Genomic DNA, 27,674 nt, shown 5'->3' with positions numbered 1-27,674 from the left:
GAACACTTCCAGGGATGGGGCAGCCACAGCTGCTCTGGGCAACTTGTGCCAGGGCCTCACAACCCTCTCAGCCAAGAATTTCTTTTCCATATCCCATCTGACCTTGCCCTCTGACAGTAGAAAGACATTCCTCCTTGTCTTGTTACTCCATGCCCTTTTTCAAAGCCCTTCTCTAATTGTTAGGGTGTATTGAAGGGTGGGGAAAGCACCATTAGAGGCTGTTCCTACCCATAAAATTCAAGAAATATAATCAAATAATCAGTTTAAAACTTAGGCAAGAGTGATTACCATGCAAAACTAGTTTCTTCTCTGCTCTTGTAGAGGATGATGTTCAGAGCCTGGGTACAGCATTTTGCTACAGGTAAATCCAGCTCAGAAGAGAAGTCCTGAGCATAAGGCCCAGCTATGTCCCAAGGGTAGGAAAACACTCACCTATGACCTTTCTTTTTTAAGAGAAAAAATAAAAAAGAAATAGACAAGTAACCCCTGTCCCGAGGGCTGAAAATATCCTGAAACATGCCTGGAATCTGCCTTAAAGGCTTTAAATCAGCTTATTTGCTCTCACAAAAGCTTGAGGACTTTCCCCAGCAGCACCAACAAGCTGAAGCATTCAAATTCAAATCAGAAGCATTCCCTTTTGTCTCCTCAAACAGCACACCAGCTGACAAGCCACAGTTTTCCCTCTGTAAGTGGGGCTTTTAAAGAGAAAAAAATCTTGATGCATGTCAAAGGCTCAGGGATGACAGCCCAAGCCTGCTGCACACCGGCATTTTTCCATCTTTTTTGAGAGAGCCAGAGCTGTTAAAATGAGCACAGAGGGGAGAAATAAATAGCTTTGCCATGGGCTGGCCTGAACAGCAATAATTTCTGCAGCAGTATGTGACACCGGTGGGTCAGGCTGAAGATGAGTTCACAGCACTGTGCAGCAGCAAAGCCAGAAACCAGGTGTGCACTGCAAAACACAGCAAGTTCTTACCAGCAAAGCTGCACCCACCAATGGCTAACGAAATTTAGAAAGGATTTTTTTTCCCACTGGAGCACCCATCAGTTCCTTATGCATTGTGGATTTTTCCACACTCTGAAATATGTGCACTACCCACCAAGTGAGAAGTGCTGCACCCAGAGCCTTGTCTTTGCTGAAAGTGTGCACCTACCACAGCCCAAACTCCAGATCTTGACAGCACCTGCAAACTGGACTCAGAGAATCCTTTATGACAGCAGGGGTCATTAAAGAAAATAGTCTGGTAGCTTCCAGTCTAATATTTTCATGGCAAATACTTCAGGTTAAGTGACAAAAATAGCAGCTGACTAAGAGATGCTCTGAGGGTCAGAAGCAGGTGCTGTGCCCTAGCACTTCATCACCACCACAACGAGTCTCCCAAGAGAGTTTTCCTTAGAGGGATGGGTGAAAAAAATAGTCCAGATCTACTGTATACACGTTGCACTGTAAACAAAACTCGAGGCCCTGAGGGTGCAGCTCACAGGGTACCTCATCTGCATGGGGGGCTCCTTAACTAAAGCTCCCTTGTTAAACCGAACAGATGCCATCACAAGGCACCCACTGCCAGCTATAAATACCCATTCAGTGCTCCCTGCCGACCTGATCTGAAAACATTCCACATGAGGTCAGCCTACTGATTAAACCGGAGAGCCCCAGGCCACCGGGACCAGCTGCTCAAATGGCCCCGACTTACATCTCTCACCACCTCAGCTGACATTTGCTTGGAGATGGGGTGGAAGCTCTGCTGTCTGGGCTCACAAAATCCAAAAAGCCCTTCTGGGTGCTTTCACCAGTGGAGACCTGCGGAGCCTCGGCAGCAGATCCCGTGGTGTACACGCAGCCTCCCAGGCCCAGTGCCACAACACAAATGCACAGCACAGATATTTTCTTGTTGCCACCCCTGCGTTGGCTGCTGTCTCTCCTAGTTACCTCTTTGTTTCCCTCCAACTTCTGCTCTTGCTGCTGGCCTCTCTGGCCCTCCAACATCTCAGAGGCCAGTGGAGCATCCTCTGTCTGTCTGCTGGCTGCCACAGGCTGCAGGGGAGCCTGACTCCCGGCCTCGTCCTTGGCTCCCACCTCCTCCTTCCCTGCCACTGGCTTCACTTGCTTATCAAAATACATGTCCTTTAAAGAGAAGTACGTGTCATCATTAGGTTTAATGTCCTGTTTCACAGCTTTCCCAGGCTCTTTAAGTTTTGGACTGGTTTCCACTTCTTGATCACTTGCTGCTCGCAAACGTGCATTCCTGCGTAAGGGGACAGGAGGAGCAAACCTGGGATTTGAAGACTGATTGGCCCTGTCTCTCCCACTTTCTTCTCGCTTAGAAACCTCCTGTTTTGGTGCTGAAGGAGCCTCCACCTTCTTTTTCTTTTTAGCTGCAGAGTCTTTTGCCCCTGGCTTGGTGGCCAAGTCCTCCACTGTCTCATAGATGTACGTGAGAAAGCTGTTCCCGTTCTCCTCCCCACTTTCCAAAGTGGCATCTCCATTGGTGGTCACCTCTGCTTTCAGAGGTGCCACCAGTTTGTTTGGGAAGCCTGGCACTGCACTGACTGGCTGCTCCTTTGTCTCAGCAATATCCTTGTGTAACCTGGACTGTGAATCTGCCACGTGCACTTTTGCTGTGTCTTCCTTCTCCCATGAAGAGTCTCCTGACCGGAGATTCTGATCTCTAGCCAGCCTCCGCTTCCTCTGGAGCCGTTCAGGGCTCATTCCTTGCAACTTCTCCACTTCCACATTTTCTTTTCCTCGTTTCTTGCCTTGTTCTATTTCTTGCATCTTTTCTTCAGCCTTTCTCTTGATTTTGTCAAACCACTTCTGATGGATTTTGAACTCCGTCATGGTTCCCACTTCCAGCACACCGGAGCAGGACACAATGCCTTTGTTATTTCTAGCTGAGGCCTGGTAAATGCCTGCATCCTCTTCTCGGCACCTGCAAATCAAAAGCTGTGTGTGAGACCTACCCATCCTCCTCAGGATGCCCACTGGAGGCACAGGCATGCATGTTCTCCTACTTCTTGCTCCACAGAGTCCAGAAGATGTGGCCCATGAGGTGCCCACAGGACATCTGGAGGCCTTGGGTTGGCATCCCACCCTGGCTCTGCCTCCTCTCCACACTAACAAACAAGTGAGTTTTATGATAAATTTGCTCAAGCTCCACCCTGGGCTGTAACTCTAGTATGAGGGCTGTGATGGAGGAGAAACAGGCAGCACCAGGCTTCCCAACAGTTCTTGCTGCAGGATCTTTTCCTCTCACAGCCCACAAGACACTCCTGTTCTTCCTCTACCCTACCACATTACCAAAGTCTTCCCACCCCATGTCACAGGCACCACAAGCACCTGCCTGCATCCCTATTGTCACCCCTTGAGGACACCTGACCCACAGAGATCCCTGCTCCTGGAAGAGGTGAGCCAGCCTCTGATGGACACATGGAGCACAGCTGGGAGAGCAGAAAAGCTCAGGCCAGAAGCACAAGGATGGCAGGACTATCAGCAACAGTGATATTCTGCATTTTCAGTCAGAGCCACTCCTGTCTGACATCCCAAGTCCAGGACCCAAGATATGACAGGTCTTTGCCTGCTGGGGACAAGGTGTGCCTGGCTCTCCAGAAACTTGATTCCCTGGACCATTATCTTGATAGTGTTTTCCCCTTGCTCACCTTTGTCATCCCTAATGCTCAGCACTGGAAGGCTCCAGAGAGAGAGACTTATTCCCTTCCTCTTGCTTCCAGCATGGCAGCTATCCCTGGATGCAGTAATGGATCTCATACTGGTGTGACTGGGGAGCCACAACCGGAGGGGAAGGGCCAGCTGTGAACTCACAGTGGGGAGCAGAAGGGGCCAGCCAAGTGGTGGGGGGGCTATCACTGCTGACAGCTTATCCAGCCCCTGAGTCCACACTCAGAGCTCCCATCAGCAAACCCAGGCACTCTCCAGCTCCTTTACTCACTTGTAGAGCTGCAGGGTGTGGCGGTTCCCATGACGGAATATCTCATACTTGGGTAAGCCACAGTAGCGATCCATCTCCTCATCATCCTTGTACCACGTCACCTCGGGCTGTGGGTACCCTGGGGAGGACATGGAAGGAACATCAGAGAGTGAAACATTCCACACAGAAGCGCAGACAGCACGGTATCAGCAGCAGCACACCAGGACAGATGCTATTCTGGGCTCACCACATTCCTAAATGGCACAACAGAAACAGTGGAAACTTAATGGGCTTATCTCAGACTTTTATCACTCCTAGGAATAGAGCTATTTTTGAGAAAAAAATCCCAGCACTTCATTCCTGAACAGAGGGAGTGGATCACACGCTCGTCTCCTGTAACACTGGCTGGGAGAAAGTGAGCATGCCGTCACTTTTATGTGAACAGGGATGTTCTGATGAGGCCAAGGCTATGGCTGGAGAACAGGCCCCTCCGTGGAGCTCACAGCATTTTGCAGAGTGTCACAGCCTGTAAGCTGATCTGAAACTTTCCACTGAACAGAAACAACCTTGATTGCATCACAGTCAGCTCAGTGTCCTACAAATGTCACTTGACAACAGATGTCACCTGCCTTTTCAGTAGAATGACATCATGATGTGTGTGACTGGCTGGCTGGCAGGCTGGCTGGGCACACAGCCACGTTCTCCACCACTTGTAGAGGTGTTGGATCAGCATGTGAGTCCCATATGGACCAGTGCTAGCCACAGCCTTCACTGCTCACTGACAGCAGCTCTAGTTCAGATTAAGTGCAGTTTTCATGCAAAGGCTGCTCAAGCCAGCAGCCAGCAGGGGTTCCTGCACTTCACTCAGGGATCACCACCCAGCTAAACTGACCCTCAGGGCATGGGATGAAAGTGTCAATGATCACATCCTGCCTTGGCTAAAGGCTATAGCTGATTGCTCAGGAGCTTATCTGCTGAAAATGACCCTGCAGGCTTTCTGTGAGGCCAAAGGAAGGAGTCCAGCTCTCTCCTCAACACCACCAGACCCCAAGGACCACCCATAGCACCCCAGAATGTGGCAAGGGTCAGCTCCCATGAACATCCCAGGCATGGGGCTGATGAGGGCTTTCCAGGAATATCCAAAGGGTCACAACCCAATTGCTCTGGAGTAATGAGAAAGCAGGGACAGGGTGCTCTCTGGATACTTCCCAGCTACCAAGCGACAAGTTTCAAGGCCAACCAGGACCTCAACTGTCCTATTAGCACCAGCCAAAGATGTTGTCAGCCCACAGCAACGCCTGAGCCCAGCTTAGTCCTGCTTTCATGAAGGTCCTAGAGCAGGACTGAGAGTCCAGAAGCAGAGACTCATCAGCAGGAATTCACCCAGGCTTTGGCCAATCCAATATGCCTTTGCCCAGAAAAGCAGCCATATCTCCTCCTGTACTGCTTTGGCTCCCCTGTCCCCACCCCTTGCCTGTGGTGGCTCCTCAGTGTCCACTGGCTCCTCGAGGGATTTAGTCCACTGGGCTGGGAAGATAAGTCTCAGCAGCTTTTCTTTCCTGTTCTCTTCTGTGAGAAGAATCAACCCCCATAGCCCAGACACCTTACAGACTGGATTTTACCCTATTGTTCCTTCTTCTCTAAGGTCTCTTACTCTGCCCCAGCATCCTCACTGTCTGTACATCTCCCACATGCTTTGCTGCCTCAATCCCATCCCATTGCTGCCATCAGCAGCTTTGGCTTTCTGTTGGGTAGTGCCTCATTTTCTCCTCTTCCACAGGAAGCCAAGCCATGCCTTTCTCCAAACACCCTTCCTGCAAGGCTCTCTGTCCTCCCCCTCTGCCCCACTCTTGTCACAGCCCGTTCCTTGCTGCTGCCCTGACCCCCCAAACCAGTTTCTAGAGACATGCAAAGCCCTCAGGTACTTGTGGCTGAAGAAAATGAGCCCTGAACTGGAAACTGGAGAAAGCTATGACAGCATTCCAGTGATGGGATCATCAGGGATTGACTGCTGCTTATATTTTTCATAAAATAATAAACATTGGCAGCAGGAGCCTGGGCTGAATGAGCCTGTGGTGAATTCTTTCTAATCCAGAAATGACCAAAACAATTTCCATACACAAGCTCATACTGTGCCCAGAGCAATCCAACCCTTCCCAAGGGCTGCTCTGCAAGCAAGATCTTCAGAAGGCCCCCAGAGTCCATCTTGCAGGGAGCTGGCAGGTAGATTTTCCTGACACCCTAAGAAACAGCAATCACAGCCATTCATTCTGGGAACTGCCAGCAGAGTTTCCAAGAAGCTCTGTGATGTCCCCCCCGCCGTGGCCTCCACAGCTGATTTCCATTCCCAGCTGACATCTGCCGGAACAAGCTGCCATTTCCATCGTTATGCAGGAAAGGCTTTTCCTCCTGCTAACCTTCAACTCCCTTGGACTTGTAGCACTCGTGTCCTTGAGGTTGCCTGCTCCCTCTGAGGAGCCGTGGCCACGAGAGCCCAGTGCCAGGAGCAGCTCACACTGCACGGTGTCGCCTGCAGCCCAAGAGAGCTGCAGGCAAGTTCTGGCTGGAACTCCAGTCTGCAGGCAGGCGGATGCTGAAAGGCTTCCCACCTCCCACGCAGGTACAGTGACCCCAGCTGCCTGCCCAAATATCATCCATCCCTTCCCAGGGGCTGTAATCAGAGCCAAGATGGAAAGATGCCTGGGCAGGGATGAGTCTCCCTGGCACAGGGAGGGGAGCTGCTGCTGATGCTGCTGACATCCATCTTTGGGCTGCTGAGTGAATAAATTCCCCTGGTCCAGGGTGGGGGGAAGAGGAGCCAGGCATCATTCCGGGCACAGCGCATCCCCTGCAGGCACAGCATCCACAGCTTGCCCTGTGGGATGAGGTGGAACTGCCATGCTGCAGGCACCAGATGCCCACCCTTAGCATGAGACACCCTGACACACTCACAGATCTGCACTCATCCTTCCCAGACCTGCCCTTGCTGCAGCCCCCCGTGCAGCTGGGCCCCTGCAGCCCCCAGGCAGAGCCCCACAGCTGCAGACAGAGCGGGGCCGGGCAGCCCTGGAAGAGCAGCCACACACTCTACATCCTCAGCATGCACAGCAGCACTGCTCCAGCATGGTGGCCAGCCACCACAGCATCCTGGAGACTTTTCAGAGCAAGGATATTTTTTTCATGGAGATTGCCAGGTTTAGATCAAACATTCTTTTTCTGAAAACTGTCGAAATATGAGAAGTCTTCAAAGCTTAGTGACTGTAACCAAAACAGTTCTTAAAATATCTATCCAAAACAGTTCTGAATATATCTATCCAAAATCACCCAGAGAAACTCTGTTTCAAGTTGCTTTCTATTTTTTTTATTTTTTTGGGAGGGGCAGGAAAGAAGGAGGGGGTTAGTCCTCTGAAACTTTGGAAGGTGCTAAGAGTTTAGAACCATCAAACAATATCCACAGTTCTGCTCTACACAAGCTACATAGAGTAGGGGCTTCAACAGTCTTGGGAATACAACTCCTGGTAAGACGTTATCCTTCCTGGGTTCATGGATTTAAACTCCTTCAGCACACAAGGAACAAGGAAGCTTCTAGCAATGCTGATAGGAGGGACAGATACTAAGAGCAGTAGCTCCCCATGCCAGTGCTCATTCACCATCCTTCCCTTGTCCTTGGCCCCAAAGCCAAACCTCCTCATCTCCCAGCAGCCTACTCTCTGTTCTTGTAGTCACTGTCCCATTCCTGAACCCCTCTCACGGCCCCTGCATGTCTCCAGACATTCTTCATCCAAGTACTTCAGTCTCATCCTTCAAACACTTCCCTCAGGGGGTCACCACAAATGCAGCAAGTGGAACTCCTTTAACCTGATTAAAAACTGCATCCATAAGCATGTGACTGTCTACTCACCCTTACCCCAACTCTCTTCCCCAAGCCATGGGCAGAGCCCTCTCCCCTCTGTACTCTGCAATAAACCACGGAGGCATTGACGGGATCAAGCTCCTGAGACAATGATTTATGAAGCCAGATCAGAGGGGTTGAACCTGGCTAAGGAGGGCTGAAATGGCACTGAAGAGGCAGCTGTGCAACAGTGGGCTGGTGCTGACATACAATGGTCTTGGCTAGATCCAGCCATCACCTGTCCTGGCTGGACTCATTCCCTAACAAGCAGCCAGAGACCTAGGCCTCTTCATTCAACTTCCCCCATTTCATCAGCTGACATCTCTCCTTCCCAGGCAATGCTGCACAGAAGCAACTAAAAAACTGGAAAATCCTTGTGGCAGCACCTCCATGAAGGGCCACTCTGAAGAGAGAAGCCCAATATCCACTCACTGCAAAAGAGCCGTGATGCCCTTGAGACCCTGAAGTCCTGACAGACCCAGCAAGGAAAGCACCCTGTGCAGAGATGTGGGATGAAGCTGCACAGTAAATGGAAATGTTCTTGTTTCCTTTTACATATCTCTTAGAGAACAAAGGATGAAACTAATTTTGTCTGAAGAAAGAAAACATCTCATAACTGATGCAGGATCTGACCCAAAAAATCAAATCAGACATAGCAGGGACACCAGTAGCAGGCTGAACTAGGCATCAGGAGGAAAGTTTGTGCCTCCACACACAGGAATCTGCCTCTGCCTGACCTGCTTTTTTCCTGCCTGTACCACTCATCACATTCTGGAAATTGGTTCTTCAAACACTTCCATCCTTCTGTGTTCCTAGGACAGGCTCAGCAAGTCCTAATCCAAGTATTCCCAGATGTGGGACTAGCTTGTAACTCTCATTATTGGTCAAGAAGCAGCAAAAAAAAAAAAAGTAAGATGCTATTGTAGGTCACACATCCATATTTGTGGCTTGACCGTCAAAACAGGAGCAGGTGACTGTCTGCCCTTTGCCTCCATCAGTGTCCCTGGACTCCAGCCACAGGGCTGGGACTGAACTGGTTCCACTCTGGTCACTGGCCAGGGATGTCACTGCCATTTCCTTGCTCCCAGCAACGCCTCCCAGTTGAACACAAACATCACGGCAGGGCAAGATACCTGAACTACCAAGCAGACTCTGCAGCCAGGGTATGCTCTACACCTCCTGCCCCCCTCTCCCAAAGAGATCCTGAGCTCCTAAAGCACTCCATAGGACCACATACAGGAGATGCCAATCTGGCAAAGGTGGCCCAAGGATGATTTCAAAAACATTTCCATGAAAGTTTCTAAGTGCCTAGTTAAACCTAGTTTACCAAGCACAAAAATACTGTGACACACGATGAAAGTGACTGAAATTGACAATTTCCTACATTTGAGCAGGAAATGAGGCCAGTACCAGGTCAAGTTTTCTGCCTGGTGCAACACACCAGGAAGAGATGGAATTTGTTAGAAGGAACCATCAACCTCAGAGGTGCAGCTGGTGGAGATTTAAGCCAGTGAGATAAGCCAGGACTTTTACTCTAGATTTCCCAACACACCTAAACATTTTCTCATCTCTGACACTTGCAGAATGGCATGTTCCATGGTACTGCCCAATATGTCAAGCTTTTGCTTTCAGAAAACGGAAACTGGGATGAGGCCTTCTAATGACTCCCCAAATAAAGTGGTTTGGAGGCATCACCTAGCAGCCCCCTTTGGCTCTAAAAGCAGCAAGAAGGGGTCTGCTGAAGTTAAGCCTCAATAAAATCAATACATCAGTTGTACCCCTGCAAGAAGGTCAGCCTTCAGAACAAGGGAATCCATGAGAGAAAAGCCAAGAATTCATAGCTGGCAGTTCTCAGAAGCTAAAATCACCATGCAATTGCTGAACCTCCGCTTGTGGTGGGCTTGTTATCCTTGTTATCACTTGCTGCGGAGTTTAACTGGCACAAGTCCAGGTTATTCACTGAAGACACTGTTACCTGTCACTATGCACGTGAACTTAGCATCAGAGTCCTCGGACACAGCACGGGATTTGATAGTGGTTTCAAATAGTGGCTGTGTTTCCTCCGTCAGCTGAGAAATGATTGCGCAGAAGGTGCTCCTGGAAGATTCAAGAAGCATTTCTTAGAGATAAAAGCACCAGAAAAATCAAAGGGTCCACCTTGTGTCTCACCTCAGCAGCCTGTGTTCTCACTGTTCATGCCCTCTTCCCTCCCATCATCCCTACACTTGCTCACAAGTCCAGTCCAGTGCCAGGGCATTGGACTGATTTCTCCCTCCTAAGATGACTGGCAATTTAAAGTGACATTTGGGAGCCATCCCCTTGTCTTAGCTCTTAGGGCTATTGGGGCAATGAATGTTGACCCACTGGATGAATGCAGACCCACTTTAGCTCTTGATTACACCAAAACATCTCTTTGGCCAGCCAGCAAGCTTAGAGCTCCACCTAACAAAGTTAATTCCCAGTTCTGAACCATAAATGTTCCAAGAGTTGCTCTGTTCACTGGGATTTTATTTGTGAAGAATTTGTATCATTTCAGGCCAAGTGTGAATTGCACATGCCTCCTGAACACAGCAGCTCTCTTAGAATGAAGAAAAGCTGCCAGCTGTGGGACAGCTCACTGAGGAAGATCTGAGTCTGGCTAGCAGCTTTCTGAACACAGGAAATAGCTGGGAAAGAACCCCCTGTTTAACCCCTTACTGCTGCAGGTAGGCACTCACTCCCCCTATTCCAGGAGTTCAGGCTCTGACCTCAAAGTTCATGCTGGGACACCCAAATGCCCAGAAATATGCTAACAGTGCAATCTGTAATGCTCAAGAGCAGACCATGGATTCTCCAGGTGTTTCAGCACTGTTCAATGATGGCAATAAATCACCATATTCATCCAACCCTGCTGCAGCATCACTGAGAGAGGTCCCAGAAAATGTGAGCTTTCTTAAATAAAGGGAAATGATTTAATTTCAAATTGGGTTTTCATTCAGATAATTCTGAGGCTCTTGGAAGAGAAGAGCTTCTTATTTAATTTTTCCCTCTGCAATTAAAGCTCTACACATTTACAATACGAGAGGGGCCCCCAAGGTCTCAAGTGCAAAGATGCTGGGAGAAACAGCTAATACTGCAAGAGAACTGGTAGCTGGCAGCTCTATTTATATAATTTTCAGCAGTGAAAGACATTCCTTGAACAAGTGATCAGCTTCCAGAAACATGCAAGGGGTGGAACAAATGCCCAAACCACTCCTGACACAGCTCCACCATGAGCAGAAGGGCTCAGAGTGTGTGCTGAGGGTTCCATGAGGAGGACCCCAGCCCCACAAGCAGCCCCAGCTTGCAGGAAGGATGCTGGTCCTGCTACCACTAATGCTCTACCTGCTAAGGAAGCAAACTGGGTCAGGACAAACCAAAAAACCCCACATTTAGCATGACCCAGCGGGGGCAGGTGCACTGACAGGGACTAAGCACACATGGCTGAAGGCATCAGGAGAGCTACAGCCACAGCAACTGCCTGTTTTATCCACCCTGAAAACTTACCTGGAGGCTGCAATGTCATTATTTTCCCTCTGCCTTCCTGCAAGAATGGGTTTGTAAGAGATGCAGGGAGATGAATCCCTGAGTAATAACCCACTGGGGCACAGCAGGAACCTCATCCAGCTCCCAGCACCTTGTGCTGGATAAGAGTCAGGACAGGGGAAGCTTGGGATGTTGCAAACCTGATTCATCTACTGAATGAAGGTTATAAGCATGGTCTGTATCCAAACACATGTGTGGGGTGGGATAAAAATAACAGATTCCACAGCTCAGACTCTTTTCTGTGGAAATCAATGGTTACTAGGACACTGGTCCTGGTAAGCAACTCTTCACTCAACTGTGGGGTCAGGAACGGGCTGTGGGAGTCAAAAGCTGTTTCAAACCAGAGCAACCTTCCCAAATTCCAATCCCAGGAAAAAAAATGCCCATTTCCACGGAGCAAGGCAGACAATCCAATACAAGGCAGTTACTGGCAGGGCTTTGATGCTCCCTTCAATACAGATCCCCCTCCCCATACCAGTAAATGCCTTTCAGAGCCACATAAAAGAATTTCCCAAGCATCAACCAACATTTCATCCCCCAGCAGGAGGGCAACGGGATCAGCATCTTATAATCAAGTGATGCACACACACATAGTGGCTCTTGGGACCCAGTTTAATCCCAGCACCATGCCACCAGCACCAGCAGGCAGCACCAGGAATAAGTCTGGTCCACTCAGTGCAAATCCCACAACCAGGTGAAATACATACAGCAAAGGCTACTGAATGGCTTTGGAAAGCAGCTGTGGTGGAAGCTGGGGGCTCCACAGGCTCAGCAGATGAATCAGGGACTTGCCCAATGACATTTGGCAGGAAGCCTGGAAGGTCTATCGAGTCTTTCAAAGAAACCATTGTGTTGGTCACAGCAGGATTTCAAGGCTCTGGCACTGTGGGGCTCTCAGCTGACTCACTCTAGCTGCAAGGAGGCTTGTCCAATTCAAATTGCTTTCTAAACCAGTAATTCAGGGTATTCCAAGAACTGGACACAAAGCACTAGCCACTTTTTCTTTGGGCCTTCCTGGAGCTGCATATTTGGGACAGAAAAAGCCCTGGATCCTAGAAGAGACCCCTGGCAATTCAGTAGCCTTTTCAATTAAAGAGGGATTTCCATACAAAAGCCTGCTGGAAAAGGAGATTTGAGAAGCGTATTCCTCTAGTTATGATTTTCTTTTTCTGACTTTTTTGGTTAGAGATCCCAGAGCTAGAGAGGTGTTCTGGAGAGGCCTTTCCCTCCACGGTTATTCTTCTACCTGCCACTCCAGCAAACCAGAAATGCCAACTTTTTCCAAATGTGTTCTTTTGCCAAAGGCAAAGTACAGCTGTACAAGTGCCTTTTGGAGCAAAGTCCAAGTGAATGAGGATACTCACAACAACGGCAGGGGGGGAAAATTTTTTTCTCTGGATGTCTCAGGGCAGTCACATCCAATTTTTAATGTCTCTGTATGGAAGTCTCACTTTAATATAAAGAAGTAGCTGAACACCCATCCTTTGGCTAAGAAAGAGGAATATTTCTTGCACCTTAATATACAAATTATGATGAACATTCACTTTTCTTTCTGCAGTTCAAGCAAATATTAGGGATCAAATCATGCAGGATGAGGCTTTTAGATCACTTCAGGGCTCTCGACTGATTAATTAATTAGTACCAAAGCATTACAGGTTAATCACGTGCAGACCGATTCAGAAAAGTGTTTGGTCAGAGCAGTTTAATGCAATGTAGTTTTACCTTCCTAAACTGGAGGGAGAGAATCTGCTGCTTGATAAGCTAAGCAAAAAACAGCATAAAAACCATTAGAGAGAGAAGCACGGAAAGGAGCTGAAATAAACAAACCGTTACAGAGACATATTAATGATGAGTCATTTTGCAGAGGTCAGAGTTCCTATTAAAAGAAGGTACAGCTGCCTTAGGCTGCCTGCCAGGACGAGCAAGCCACATTGTCAATTGAAATCAAAGGCTGTAAAAATGAAATGGTCGTTAACCACAGAGAATCAGTGTCAGGACATTTATACAAGTAGGTTTCCAAGAAGCAGCACCTTGAGCCTTCCATGCACCATCTGCAGCATTGTGCTCAAAGCAGGCAACTCCACCACAGGAGACGTCCAGCCCAATTCTGTGCTGGCAAGCAGCTGGCCTGAGCTGGGTGCCCTCTGTGCTTCCAAGGACAGCTCCTGGGAGAAGCTGAAAACTCTCTGATCACATTGCTTTCCAGCTTGCCAAACAAATCACTAAGGTCGGGCAAAACATTAAAATAAAATAACAGAAGTAGACTTTACAAGAATCTACACGTTTTGCTTTCTTTGTGGGAAGATGGAGGAGCATTAACCAATTCAGGGAACAAAATCAAACACGCAGGTCCTGCACAAGATATCTTGATCAGCTACTTACCAGTGGTCACCAGCTCTCCCAAAGGAGTGTCTTCAGGGACTCATGTCCTAGCCAAAGGGCCACATTGCTGGACTGTGGCAGCAGCCCCTTGCAGGCTGTAGGAAACAACCTCTGTGCATTGACCTGCAGCAGTCAGGAACAGCTCCTCAAGCCTTTACTCACCCACATGGCAATCAAAAGTCCAAAACTAACAGGGACAAGCTAGTCAGCAGCATGTAAACTCAGTAATTTAATTTCACTGAGGTACATGTTACACCTATGCAACAACCTCACCATACAGCCTTGGAAATGACTGCAGCATGGGCAGCAGCATTCCCCCTGGGATGTACCAGGCCATATCCCTAAGTGCAGAGAGATCAAACCTTCTCAGCCTCTGTGAACCACCAAAGTTCAGAGCTCTAGCATGGTGCTACAGAAGGCAGCAGAAAGGACCACATGGAGGGCCACCTGCAGGTGCCCTTCTTCAGGTCTCCTACCCAAATGTGTGAGTCCCAGTCCTGTGGACACCAGCAGGACTCCAAGTCTTGCCTTAAAAATGATCACAGAGAGACCCTGAAAACTGGTCCTGCCAACTGTACATTCCACCTGTGGAGGCAGAACTCTCATGTGAACCCTGAGAAAAAAAGTAGCTCAGCTTGAAGTCCTGACACTTTACACAAATAATTGCAAATTTCCTTCGAGAAGAAAAATCTAAAGGGCTCACTGACTTCTCCTTCGGGAAAGCAAAGACAGTAGAAGTTTTGGACTGTTGCTCAGGAGCAGCTTTAACCCAACAAACATGAGTCGCACTTGGCCTTTTGGCAGCAGCTTCACTCTCTCCACCCCCAGCCACACAATCCTGGTCCATTCCCAGTGCCAAGTGCTGGTCATGCAGCCAAAGGATGTGCACGTTGGGCATGATCCAGCTGGGGAAATCAAGTGCTCACAGTAACAGGCTGAGGATCACTCACTCACCTGATCCCTCTTTCATGTGCTGTGCTGGTTCACGGGAGAAGCCAGACAGAGGAGCTGTGTCCTTTGAGCTGTATCCTTCCACCCCTTGCAACATCCCTGTGAGCTCCGTGCCCTTTCTGGCACAGCTTTGCATTACCTGCCTTACTGACCAGCTCCTCACCTCATCCTCAACACTCACAGACACCCTCAGAGCTTCTAGAGCTCAAACTGCACCTCGTGCTGCTCTCACCCCATCCTGACTTCCTGGGGATCCAGGTTCCTCCTCCCACACTCCTCCCAAGCACAACCACCCCAAGTGATCCCAGGGGCAGCTGTATGCCTGTGCTCTGGGCTGCCCCCAGGCACCTCCATCTGTCTGGAAACACAACTCACTGGTTTAACTTGTCTCAAAACATTTTGCTTACCACTGCAAGGGAGAAACATCTTTTTACCCACCAGGAATACTAAAGACCTTCTTAAAAGGAAGTTCCCAAAATCCTTGCAAGCTAGAGTGCTAGTGCAGGCAATAGTGTGGTTTTAATCATGATTTCTTGCATAAGACAAACAGGGATGTGTCTTGGCTTGGACGTAAAGAAAATAGCAAGAGTCAGAACAAAGGCTGCTTGTGCCATGAACCCATTGTGCTCATGGATGTGATCAAACAGTAAGCACTGACAGTGCTTTTTTTTTTTAATCCCCAGTATTAAGACAACATGGGCTTTATTCACTGCACATCCTGAGACAGTGCTGAACACTGAACTGAGGGTCTCTTGAGGGTCTCTCCATATTATCAGAAGAAAAAGGCCATCGTGTATTAATTGAAGTTTAACCTCAATATGCTAAATTTGCTTTTCAGACTAGAGATTTAAGCCCCAGAGAGCATGATCAAATTGTGGATCCTGCAGGCAGCAGAGCCCTGCCTGCAGGCAGCTGGCGCTTCACTTCAATTACGTTCCAGCATATCCATGTAGAGCTGTGACAGCACAGCTACATCAGAACCCAATCTGCCCTGCTGCAAATGTGGGGCTCCTGAGCAGGGCAGCAGATACTCCAGTGTGCTTACTCTGATCCTCTCTGGACTGGGCTGTCTGTGCCCTGGGCTCCCCAAGGACTTATCAGCACGCACAGCACACGGTCTGCTAATGAAGGGCAGCATCAGCAGTGGATGTGCCTCCCTCGAGCAAGCTCGGGGCCATTGCAGTTTCTGGATAAAGGCAAATGCTAATGAAATCCTGAGGAACACATCTAAAGCACTGAATCAAGGCCTCAAGTATAACCCTTCCTTCTACTGGAGAAGTGGACTTCAAAAATGACCACTCCAGGCATGTCCAGCACTGGTGGGATGAAGCCTCTTCAGGTACCTCCCACTGATGAAGAGAAGCTCAGCTTTTTATAAGCTAGTTTTGAAAATACAAACTGTTCTCAAGTGCTGGACCATAGCACTACACCTCTCCACCACATCCCTTCTAACAGTCTCAGTTCTTTGTTAAATTTCATTTTATCATATGCTTTCAAGCTCCTTTGGCCATTTATCATCCTCTTAAAGGTTTTAGTCCTTCAATTACTCCTAATTTTCTTTGGAAGTGAAGACAGCCTTCCTTGTTTTTCATGCACTTGCCAAATTTCAGTCTTGCAAGGGCAGGAGGCAGAACTGTCAACACCACTCACTTTTTTTAACCACTCAAGTTGATGGTCTGGGCTGGCATCCACTGGCACCAAAAAGTTAACTGCTTGAAAAACATAGATTTTCAGTCTGACACCTTTTTTAACCCTCTCATGCAATTATCCATGAAATTACTTTCTGTATTTCTTATCATTGAGATAAAGAAATCTTTCTCCTTCCAGTGCACACCTCAGATGGAAGTGAGCAAGAGCTCAGGAGACCCTGAAATAGGCTTAACAGTGGCTCCATCCTCATAGGGACAAGCACCTGGACTGGAGCTGCTTGAGCAGCAGCCGTGATCAATATTTTTTAGTGCTCTTCCACAGCATGAAAACTGACCCACACAAGCTGTCCAGTGAAGGAAAAAAAGAGCAAAACATGTCCATGACAGCAAGGCTGACAGGTCCAAGTTATGTTTTGAGGGAATCAACACTGCACCAAAGCTCCTTGGGAAGCCTGTGGAGCAGCCTGTACATCCTGGGAGCTGGACAGAGGGACTGGCAATTTCCTACAGATATTCCCCCTTGCTGGCTCTCTTGATCCCTGACATTATTGGGCATGTTTTGCACATGCAGACTTCCAAGTATAAGGTTTCCTATGAACTTGCCTGTCTTCAAGGTTAATACTACTTGAGACAAATACAAACCACTCAGAATCCTGCCTCAGCTGTCAGCAGTGAACCCTTTTCAACATTTAAAAGCAAATACTGAGGCTTTCATGTAGGCATGGCTGTGCTCACAGCTGCTTTCCTGCCACGTGTCCTGCTCCTTATCAAGCACTCCCTGCACACACAGAACGAGCGTGCTGGTGTTCATATACCATGGCAGGAGCTATCAGCAGGCCCGTGATAAAGCAGCTCTGAGTGCTGTGTTGCTGTACAAGACACATTGTTATTTCACAGACTGGAAAACAGATGTATTGAGTCTTTGCTTGTCAAGGTCACAGACCGAATCGATGTCAGAGATGCAGAAATGTGGCATTTTTTTCTGCAGGTAATTTAGTTTTTGCTGAGATGAACACGGACTTGTGTGTAACAATTCAGGCTAGATTTCATTAACAGAGAAGGTGGAAAACAATAAATTAAGTTACACATTCCAGTATCAGCCTCTGTAATGCTCTGAAGATGGCTCAGATCTGTGTATTTTAACTCTGAATTGTTGCTGCCTCTATGGCCCAAATTAAACTTAGAAACACACCAAGGAATGAGAAATTACCAAAAAAAAAGTGAAGTAAATATTGGACAATGTGATGCCCAGGAAAGGTGACATCCTCCATGCAGAGAAAAGAAAAAAATGAAAACAGCCCTTCCATCTTCCTCTTCTTGGACCAGGTGATGCTGTGAAGTGTGAGACTGACTCAGTGTGAGATAACAATCTCATTCACTCATGATCTTCCTCCTCTCGTCCAAAGAGAGAAAGGGTAGAGCAGGTTTTAATTCCATCTCCTGGGAACTGCCTCTGCTGTGGCATGAGAGGCGCCTTGTTTGGAGATGACCACACTCTGCCCTCCACACAATGGTATCCCTGTCCTGGGAAACATCCCCTTTCAGGAGGTTTCCTGAGAACAGCACGGTTCTCACCTGTGATATACTCTGTATCTTTATAGTGACCCTGAAGGGTATGGGCTCTACACACTTGGGTCCGCTTGGCTTCCTAGGGGATATGGACATATGGACAGGAGGCTATAGAAAGGGAGCTGAAAAATCTCCCTTTGGAATTGTTGAGGATTGTTACAGCTGCCGAGGAGCCCCACTCAAAGCAAACACCTCCAGCAATGGGAAACAGCCTCCTCTGTCCTGCAGGTCACAGGGTGTGGAGATGACTCACTGACGCCCTAAACTTTGCCTTTCCAGTAGGAACTGGCTGTCCCTCCTTCCAGAGTCTGAGACACCTCCATCCCACAAATCAAACTGACTGAGTGCTCTCAGCTGCCTCAGCTGGCATCTGACCAGGGGGTTACACCACTCCTTGCCAAAAGCAAAGTCCCCTTGGGCATTACAGGTACCCAGCTGCTAAAGAGGGAACGCAACTGAACTAAACCTGCTTTTCAGGAACCAAGGGCTCCTCAGTTTCCAGCACACTTTATTATAGCAACAGATCTTTCTCCTTCATTTGATATTATGTGCAAAGCAAGAGGGACAAGATTGGGAATGGTTTCCAGCCAGAAGAGCCAGGTGGCAAGGCCCTCTCCTGAGCTCAAGTGCCACCCCGAGCAGAGTTATCCAAGAAAAGCTCAGAGGCAATGTCACTACACTCTATAAATATCTGTATATGATGTAGCTATGACAGTAGAAAGATATTCAAGCAAGGAAGCAATGCTCTAATGAGACTGAGGAGCAGACAGCTGCATTAGGTAAGAGGTGCAGATGACTTCCAGCAGAGGTTTGCCTAGCACTCAGACGAAGGTTTCATATAAAATTGCATCTGTCTGCACAATACACTCTCCAGACTTGCTAGTTCTTACAAAAAGGACATCTAAAAAGATCTCTTGAGGGTTGTGGCCCATGAATGCAGCTAAGGTTGACCCTGAACAGGACTAACAGCTCCTCCTCTCAGTGAAATAATTACTTGCTTGAAATAATTGCTTTGAGACATAACAGGTTTGTTTAAAAAAAACAACTCCAAGAGTAAAAAAAATCCTGTTAGCAGCCAGAGCAGAGGGCAAGTCACTGTGGCCATAAGCTGCTCCTGACACTGTCCAGTATCAGGTATGTTAAAAGACCAGCAAAGGAAAAACACACACAAAATCCTTACAAAAGAGTAGTTCCCAAGGGCACAAAGAGTAAATGTGTATTTACATATTTATGAATACTCTGAAAATTCTGTTTAATAAAAGGATGATGTTCTACCTACAGCCATTGTCAACACCTCTGTTCTTCTGGCTTTCTTAGCACCACCTCTGGAAAATGCTACAAGTTAAAACCCAGAAAAATCATGGTCTGGTTACCTGATTCATATCCTTCAATTTACATGATATCCCTTTCCTCCAACAGGATTAGGGAGACCAAGTAGCACATCCAAACTGCCCTCAACAAAGAATCACAGGATGGTTTGGGTTGGATGGGACGTTAAAGCTCATCTTGTTCCATCACCTGCCTATGACAGGTGACCTAGACCAGGTTGCTCTAAGCCCTGTCCAACCTGGCCTGAACATTTCCTGGGATGGGGCAGCCACAGCCTCTGGGGAACCTGTGCCTGGGCCTCAATACCCTCACAGGAAGAATTTAATCCTGATAGCCCAACTAGCCCTGCCCTCTGTCAGTTTGAAGCCATTGCCCCTTGTCCTGTCACTCCAGCCCTTGTAAAGAGTCTCTCTCCATCCTTCTTTTAGGCTGCCTTCAGGTACTGGAAGGCCACAATCAGGTTACCCAGGAGCTTCTCCAGGATAAACAATTCCAGCCTTTTCTCATAGCAGTGCTCCATCCCTCTGACAATCTTGGTGCCTCCTCTAGACTCGTTCCAACAGCTCCATTCCTGTGCTGGGATCCGGAGGGCAGAACATGCTCATAAGTCACACCAGAATCAGGGATTTCCAATCTCCATGTCTTTTCTTAAAGATCTCTCCACATCTTTGTGTACCTCTACCAGGTTACTACACTTTCTACTGCTTTAAGAAGCAGTGAACAGGCAAATATTTTAGTTAAACGTACTCTATATAAACATATAAAGACAGAAACAAAGAAACCTGAAAAAACCCACATTTTCTTTGGATCAGGATATCCATTTCTGTTTCCTAACCACTACAGCAGCCTCCCACAGCAATCCTGTGTCTGCATCACTTGTCCAATTGCCTTTGTTAGTTTCAAACCCAGCAAATCCAAATCCACTCTGTATTAGAGAGCTGCTCAGTGTTATCTGCTGTTCCGCATGTTGCTCATCGTGCTTTTCAAGTTCTCCCAGGTAAACTCTCCAGATGTTCCTGGATTTAATTAAAGTCATAATTGCTATCTGAAAGTCTCCTTGCTACACCATTCCGCTCATTTGCTTCCCAGAATTGTTATGATACATTTTTTAATTACAACATAAAAAGCCACACTTCATTCAAGGCCTTGCCCTGCATTTTAGACAACAGTTTCCAAAAATCCCGGCTCAAGTATTCAGCACTTGTAGAGCTCTGCAGGGAACCAGATTTTTATATGCCTCCTCCCTAACTCATTAGGGAACCTAGAAGTTGCCATGAACTCAGGGAAAGGTCAATTTTGCCATTTAGCAATTATTTAGTCACTGCTTCTTACAACAGAAGGGGCAGACAGTGGATTTAAGAGACAAAATTAAATTGCCTTGCCACAGGCTTTGACGATCATGTACATAAGTGGTTGGAAAAATGATTGGAGAATTTGTGGAAACTGAACATGCTGCTGATTTAACCGGGGCAGCAGAGTCCCTTTGCCAGCACTGGGCTCCCACAGATGGAAACTGGGGTGCAGCCACAGCAGCATTAGTTTGAAAAGCTCAAAAGGTTGAGGGCTCAGATCTCTGCAGCCATGGGCTGGATTTACCACGCCTGAGCCACAGCCTCAAGGGGTGGTGCAGCCAGAAGACACCAGAGCACTGCCTGCATGGTGCTACACTGCTCCTTGCCTTCTCCAAAACAGGAAACTTTGGGAATCCAGCTGGGAATACTGAAGGTATTTCTTGCTGGATGGATGAACTCTCCTTTACAGTTAAACCGATTAAAGCTGCAATTGAGTGTAGTCAAGGAAAATAAAAGTTAAGCTGTAGGCAACCCAAACACCTCAACATCTTCTTTATTAAAACCTCTCTCTGCCTGTAATCTGCAGAATGGAGTCACTGGGCTCAGTTAAGAGATTTCCAGTTCCTGGTATGATCTGAGGCCACAGGCTGTGGACCCTGTATGGACATTTGGTGGTGCTGAAGATGTCACTGTGTGCAGCCAGTCTGTGATTAGCTCACACCCCAGCACAACATGATACCACCACAGAGGAACTGAATTTAGGCAACTTCACTTTGGCATTACCCCAGTTTTAACACCTGACTTCCAAGCAGCACTTTTTTATTTCTTTTGGTCCTGTATTTATTTTTATGAATGTCTGATTCCTTGAGGCATCAATGCTTGACACGCTGGAAATGGATTATTTATAAACCATCAGCAGGGAAGAGGCACACTCATTTGGAGAGCTCATAGACTGAAGAGCATTCCCAGTGAATTCAAAGCAATTTCAAGGCTTTTTTGAGTGCCTCACACAATCACCGACACCTTGGGCGCTGCTGGCACATCACCCTGTAATTCTGTGTTTGCTAACCTCAGTCAGGCTCAGCTGACAGCATGTTTATCATACCTTCCCCCTGCGAACAAAGCCTTATTCCTACTCCAGACCCTGTGCTGGAGGCCATTCCTGACCCAGGAATGCTGATCTCATTGCTGCTCAGCCCCTATCTACAGTGCAGAAATGCCTTTTTGACAATAAGATAAGGCAGCCTCGCACAGAGCCCAGCGGGCCCCTCGCTCTGTCTGGTGAGGCACTTCACTACAATGAAGGCAGGAAGGTCAGTGCTGTTCCCTGAGTTTAACTGGAGACACTCATGTTTGTCAGAATTTCTTAAGGACAGCTAGGACTGAGACTTCACTGGGGTCTGCAGCTTTCTCATGAGGAGAAGGGGAGAGGCAGCACCAATCAATCTCTAGTCTCTGGTGACCAGCGCCAGGACCTGACCCAGCATGAAGCTGTGCAAGGAGGGTTAAAATAGATCATATTATTGGATATGCAGAAAGGGTTCTTCACTCAGAAGGTGGTGGGTCACCAGAACAGGCTCCACGGGGCAGCAGTCATGGCCCCAAGGCTGCCAGAGCTCCAGGAGTGGTTGGACAGCCAGCTCAGGCACAGCACGGGATTGTTGGGGTGTCCTGGGCACGGCCAGGAGCTGGTCTCGATGATCCTTGTGGACAGGACATTCCATGATTCTGTTCTGTGATTCCACCAGCACTCCACACACCCGCTCAGCCACACACAATGTGTCATTTCCACAGGCCCTGCCCAGCAGTAGCTGCGACACGGCCAGCTCTCTTTAGGGAGGTGAGGGACTGCTCAGCAGCACACAGCTGCTCCTCTGGAGAGCCCGAGCCATCGCTCGGTTTTCTCCCCTGGAGCAGCTCCCCGGGGACGGCCAGGCCCGTGTCCTACAACACTTCCAGCCGTCTGGCCTCGCACTCCCTCCGAGGCCTCACGGCTCGGGTGAGGGCCAGCCCGCCCTCCCCGCTGCACCCACGGCCGGCCCGGCCGCCTCCTTCCCCCGCCAGCCCCGCGCCCGCCGTCACCCGCACCCACGGCAGCGGCCAGCTCGGGGCCAGCCCCCACAGCAGCGCCTTCCCCCGGGCCGGGCTCACCTGTTCTGGGGCCGGATGCCCAGCAGGTAACTCCGTCGGTCCGGCCGCGAGGCCCAGGCCGCGCTCTCGGCCTCCTCCGCCCCGTCGATGTGGCTCGTTCCCCGCCCGTAGAGGCCCGCGAGGGCCCTGCGGGTCGAGCTCATGGCCGGAGTGCGGCTGCCGTGCCCCGCGGCCGTCGCTGCCCTCCTGTCACTCACGGCCGCCGTTTATAGACCCTCCGCACATGCCGCTGTCAATCGTGACGCGGCGGTCCCCGCCCGGCCTCCCCGGGCCGGCTGCCCGGCCTCCTCCTCCTTCTCCTCCTCTTGCCATCGAGTCCAGCTTTTGAGGAAGAAGTGAACTTTTCCTTATAATAACCGCCCCATCATGGGGGGATTTCTCACACCTCAAAGATCTCTGTGGTGACCACTGACAGAACCCGGGGGTACAGCGCTGAAGTTGTGTTTGCGCTGGATATCAGGACAAGATCTTCCCCAGAGGATGGTTGGGCACTGAACACGCTCTCCAGGGAATGGTCGTGGCCCCAAGGGTTCCAGAGCTCCAGGAGCTTTTGGACAGCGCTCTCAGGCACAATGTGGGGTTGTTGGGGTGTCCTGTGCAGGGCCAGAAGTTCGACTTGATGGTCCTTGTGGGTCCCTTCCAGCTCAGGTTATTCCTGATCTCTCAGGATCAGCTCCAACATCCCCTGTTTCCTTGCAGGCACAAGGCTCCCACCCTGGCTGCACCTCTCAGCGTGGGCATGGCAGTCACATCCTCACAGCAGGTTCTCATGACTTGGCAGCCTGTTTTTTACCCCAGAATGCCCAAGAGAAAGTCTGTGATGGTATTTATTCAGGCTCCATAAAAAAAGACAGCACAAAAGAGAGATGTAAAAGGTGGATATGTGTCACAAACAATTACTAGCAGTGATTTAATACCAAATGAAAATATAATGAGTAATAAAATGGACTTATTTTCTTGTCCTACCTTTCTCTTGCCTGTCAAGTTGTTGCATCATGTGCTGCAGACATGTCACTGATGGCACTGCATCCCTCCAGCACTGGAATGATGGATGGAGCAGATTCACTGTGGATTAGCTGCCTGCCCATGGCTGCACAGCAGTGATTGCAGCAGGAGCAGGGAAATTATGGCAAATTGCTCCATTCCGGGAAATACAACATGATTAGAGCTGATCCTCCTGGGGCAGTAGAGGCAGCAGATGTGGCAGCAAGCAGCAGGACAGGTGATGGATCAGTTGGTGCAGGACACTCCTGATTCCTTTTCCTCAGCAAATACTGTGATTTGGAATGTGGCTTTGGATAGGGACTGGCACCAGGGTATGCACAGACACAGAGAGTGTGTGCATCACCCATACAGGTGACACAACAGTGGCAGATGATCACATTATCAGGCATGTAAATTGCAGGATTTGAGATAGCAGAGAGGATATTTGATCTTGGCAAATGCAAAGGAGATGGACCTCCTAAAACATTTGGATGTGGTCCTAGGAAATATGGAGAAGGGTGGTCCCAGAGGGCTGACTGAAGGTCTCACCTTCACCAGGCAGTGAAATAGCAGATGAAATTGCATGAAACAAATGAAACATGATCCATGGGGGAAACCACAACAATCATTTTCGATAGGCAGCAGTGAGCTCTGTGTGAGCTAATGTCACTTAGAAATAATCCATCTCAAACAGAAAACGGCAGATGCCCAAAAAAACCAAATGAAGAACTCAGAAAAGGGCAGCAAGGATGTGCCAAGGTCCAGGCTGGCTGCTGCATGAAGGGTAACTGTGTGGACTGGGACTCCAGCCTGGAAGAAGCTACTGAGGTGCCCATGAGTGAGGAATACACAGCTGAGAGGGACAAGGAGAACAAGTCAAATTGGCAGAAGGCAAAATAGTGAAAGGGAGATGCTTCCTCCCTCCCCTTGGCTTTAGGCTACTCCCACACATGGCTGTGGCTGTTCATTGTCAACAGGGATTAATAAAATCCATTGGACAAATCTGTGGAAAGAAAATCTCCTGAGGTTTATGTATGAAGATAGTACCTTCAGTTCAAGAAATGTTTGAGCTGCATAAGAATATTCAGTGTGTGCATGCCCTGATCTCACACCCTTTGCTCTGCTCTGGCTGCTGCCCAAATGTGGTAGGCAGGATGCTGGGCTGGGAGGACCCAAGTTGGCATTCTCCTGATCCCATCCCTTTCTCTGGAAAGAGAAAGAGGATTTTCAGGTCCCACAACTTCAGGAAACCTGAAGTCCCAACATATGAATTACACATTATTTTACCATGAGCCCAGTCTCTTGGCATATTGATCTGATAGAACAGAGTCCAGACCAGCTAAGAAAAGTGTGTCCAGTACAGGTAGGTTTCTGCTTTGGGCCTGGAACTGTGTCTGATTTCAGATTCCCAAATACAGAAAAGACACTAATATGCTGGATCAAGTCCAGTGAAGGCGCCACCAAGAAGACTGAAGGAGCTCAGACATCTGACATAGGAGAAGAGGATGAGAGAAACGGGTTTAGGCTTTGGGGAAAGGTTAAATGGAGAGCTCCTTGTTTTCTTCACTCTGAGGGCACAGACTCAGAGGTACAGAGTGATGGAATGGGAGGCCAAAATGCAAATGGCAAGGAGGAAAGTTCTGATTAGATAGCAGGAAAATTACTTGCCCTGTGAAGGGAATCAAGCAATACCACAGGGACCCAAGAGACGGGCACTCTCCATTCTGTGAGACAGCTGACTGTGGATGGGACAGGGTGTTGAGCAGCTGATTGAATCCTGCTCAGAGTGGGGGGCCAGACCAGAGACCCCCAGGGCTCCCTTCCCACCCTGGTTGTGTCATGGTTTGGTGCTGCACACTGTCAGTGGAGAGAAGCCTGGATGGTGAGCACAGGTTTAGCTCAGATGTGACGAGAAAGAGCCTGCTGTGGTGTTTGATCCTCCCCCCAACGTGCAGGGCTTATATTCCTTTTCTGTCCTTTCAAGCTCTGAATGGTTCCTGTGCCTGCTGCCTGCTGAGACAGCTTCCTCTCACAGCATCTGCTCTCCCGTCAGTCTGCTCAGAGAGTGACAGTGCCCTCTGCTCCTGGCTCCGGGGGAAACGCGTTCAGCTGCTGCAGCCTGAGCCAGCCAGAAACGAGACTTCAGACCTCGTTAGCAAAGCTTTCTTCCTCTGCCTGCAAATCCAGCACCGACTCACACAGTCACAGATGTTTTCTCACTCCTCTTGCACAATTTATTCTTCCCTTTCTCATCCTGCACCCTTAAGTTCCTCCCTTTCTAAAATGACAGGCTTCTTTCTGCACTCCTACAACAAGCTCTCACCTCTGGTTCTTCCCCAAATATTAATGGATGGTGCCAGGGCAGGGCTCTGACAGAGGATGAGCACAATGCACTTCCCGAGAAGGTATTTGGAGGAGGATTCTTTCTCTCAAGCCTGGAGAAACAGTCTACAGGGAACACAGCAACCTCCAGCTGTTTGAAGAGATTCTGCATCAGGCAGAAGTGTCATCTTTAGCTATGGAAAAGTGCTGGGGTTAATTTAATGATCATTTTTATTAGCTATGTGTGTCGCATAGATAATAACTCTGCAGGATATACGTGCCACAGAGCTGCTGGCACATACTCAGCCAGATTTTCAATCATTTATAGATATATTTCCAAATGCCCAGCTGGACCCTGGATAAAATAGTAAAAAGAAAGGTCTGTGTCATCTCAGACGGCTGGGGAGATGAGCAGAAAGGAAGGTCCTATGGTTTTCCTGCCTTTACAGTGTAATTATCCCATTCTTCACAAAGGAAAGGACATGGAGGGAGGAAGTCTTTCCTCAATCCACCAGTTGTGTTGGGTTTGGATTTTTCTTACCACCTTCTTCCCCATCTGTTATAAAAGAAAAGCAGCAGTTAGGGGTGCATCCTCCAGCCTTGCTTAGTCCCTCTGACCCTATGGCACAGCTCAGCCCTGCCCTGTGTTCCATAGGGCATGGATCCACGAGCACTCGGCCACAACTGCTTCTCTCTGCCATCCTGATGCCCCTGTTTGTGCCCTTCCATGCTGCCTCCTGGGAGAGACATCCCTGATGGCCTCGCTTTTCCTTGGTCAGCCCATAGCTACAGGATAGAGAAATTTCAGCAGCAGAGTGAGAGTCTCTCACAGCCTATTCTCTAACTGGTCCACGGTCTCCCCCATGCTGAAGTCCTGGTTCCCATCTGGCACCATGGGAGCCTGCTTCCTAGGACTATTAACGTAGGGAGAAACCAGCCAGATGCAAATTTGTCTGCCCTGATTTCATTCCTCCCAGCTTTGCGTCACACTCCCTTCCCAGTCACTTCAAAGTTCTTTGGGACTGACAATCAGTCACTCCCTGGCCACCCTCTGTCCTCCCTAGCCACCATTTCCAGCTAATTTCCTTGTAGTGCTGATATCTCTGGAAAGGTGATGAGTATTGGGTTAATGAGCCTGACCTTGCCCTAACCTTGCAAGTGCAAGTCTCGGCACAGCGCTGTGGAGTCCTCCACGCTTCCCTTCTTTCCCAGAGGGGCTTGTGCAACCTCCGGAGGGCTGGCCCAGCGCCACTTCCCCTGGGACGTTCGTGATGCCCGGCCCAGCTGGTGGGGACTTCTCGGCGGAAGGGGGTTCTACACACCCACCCCTGGGAGTGCTGGCTCCACCATGAACCTTTCGGGCCGTGGTCCCCAGGAGAGACGTGAGTGCGGCCCTGGAGCCTGGGGGCGGTGGGCATGGGGCAAGAGTGGCTGCGGGGATGAGAGCGTGGGTGATCATGGGGAGACGGACGAGGCCACCTGTGGGGACACGGTGAGGTCACCCGTGGGGATTGGGTGAAGACGGCTGTGGGGATGAGGTTGAGGACACTGGTGGGGATATGGCGAGTATACCCATCAGGGGTGGAGGACAGTGTGGGGAGGATATCTGTGAGGAGAGGGGCAATTATACCAGTCAGGAATGGAGGGGGGACTATGGGGAGCA

General features: G+C 49.1%; 1 protein-coding gene across 1 annotated transcript in view; it reads right to left on the bottom strand.

Moving 5' to 3' along the window:
* The window catches only part of ALPK3 (alpha kinase 3), a 30,911-nt gene extending 8,004 nt beyond the window's left edge, over nucleotides 1-22,907 (bottom strand). Inside the window, exons 1-5 of the mRNA XM_084214085.1 lie at nucleotides 22,706-22,907; nucleotides 13,105-13,143; nucleotides 9,794-9,915; nucleotides 3,948-4,065; nucleotides 1,931-2,930 (exon numbers count right to left, since the gene is read on the bottom strand). Of these exons, the coding sequence (XP_084070211.1) occupies nucleotides 1,931-2,930; nucleotides 3,948-4,065; nucleotides 9,794-9,915; nucleotides 13,105-13,143; nucleotides 22,706-22,848 (1,422 nt within the window). The 5' untranslated portion in view covers nucleotides 22,849-22,907. The remainder of the gene's footprint in view (nucleotides 1-1,930; nucleotides 2,931-3,947; nucleotides 4,066-9,793; nucleotides 9,916-13,104; nucleotides 13,144-22,705) is intronic.
* Between the last annotated feature and the right edge of the window lie 4,767 nt (nucleotides 22,908-27,674).

The sequence above is a fragment of the Fringilla coelebs genome (genome assembly GCF_963513975.1).
Source record: "Fringilla coelebs genome assembly, chromosome: 12".
Classification (NCBI taxonomy): Eukaryota; Metazoa; Chordata; class Aves; order Passeriformes; family Fringillidae; genus Fringilla; species Fringilla coelebs.
This window is presented reverse-complemented; position numbering and strand designations above follow the sequence as displayed.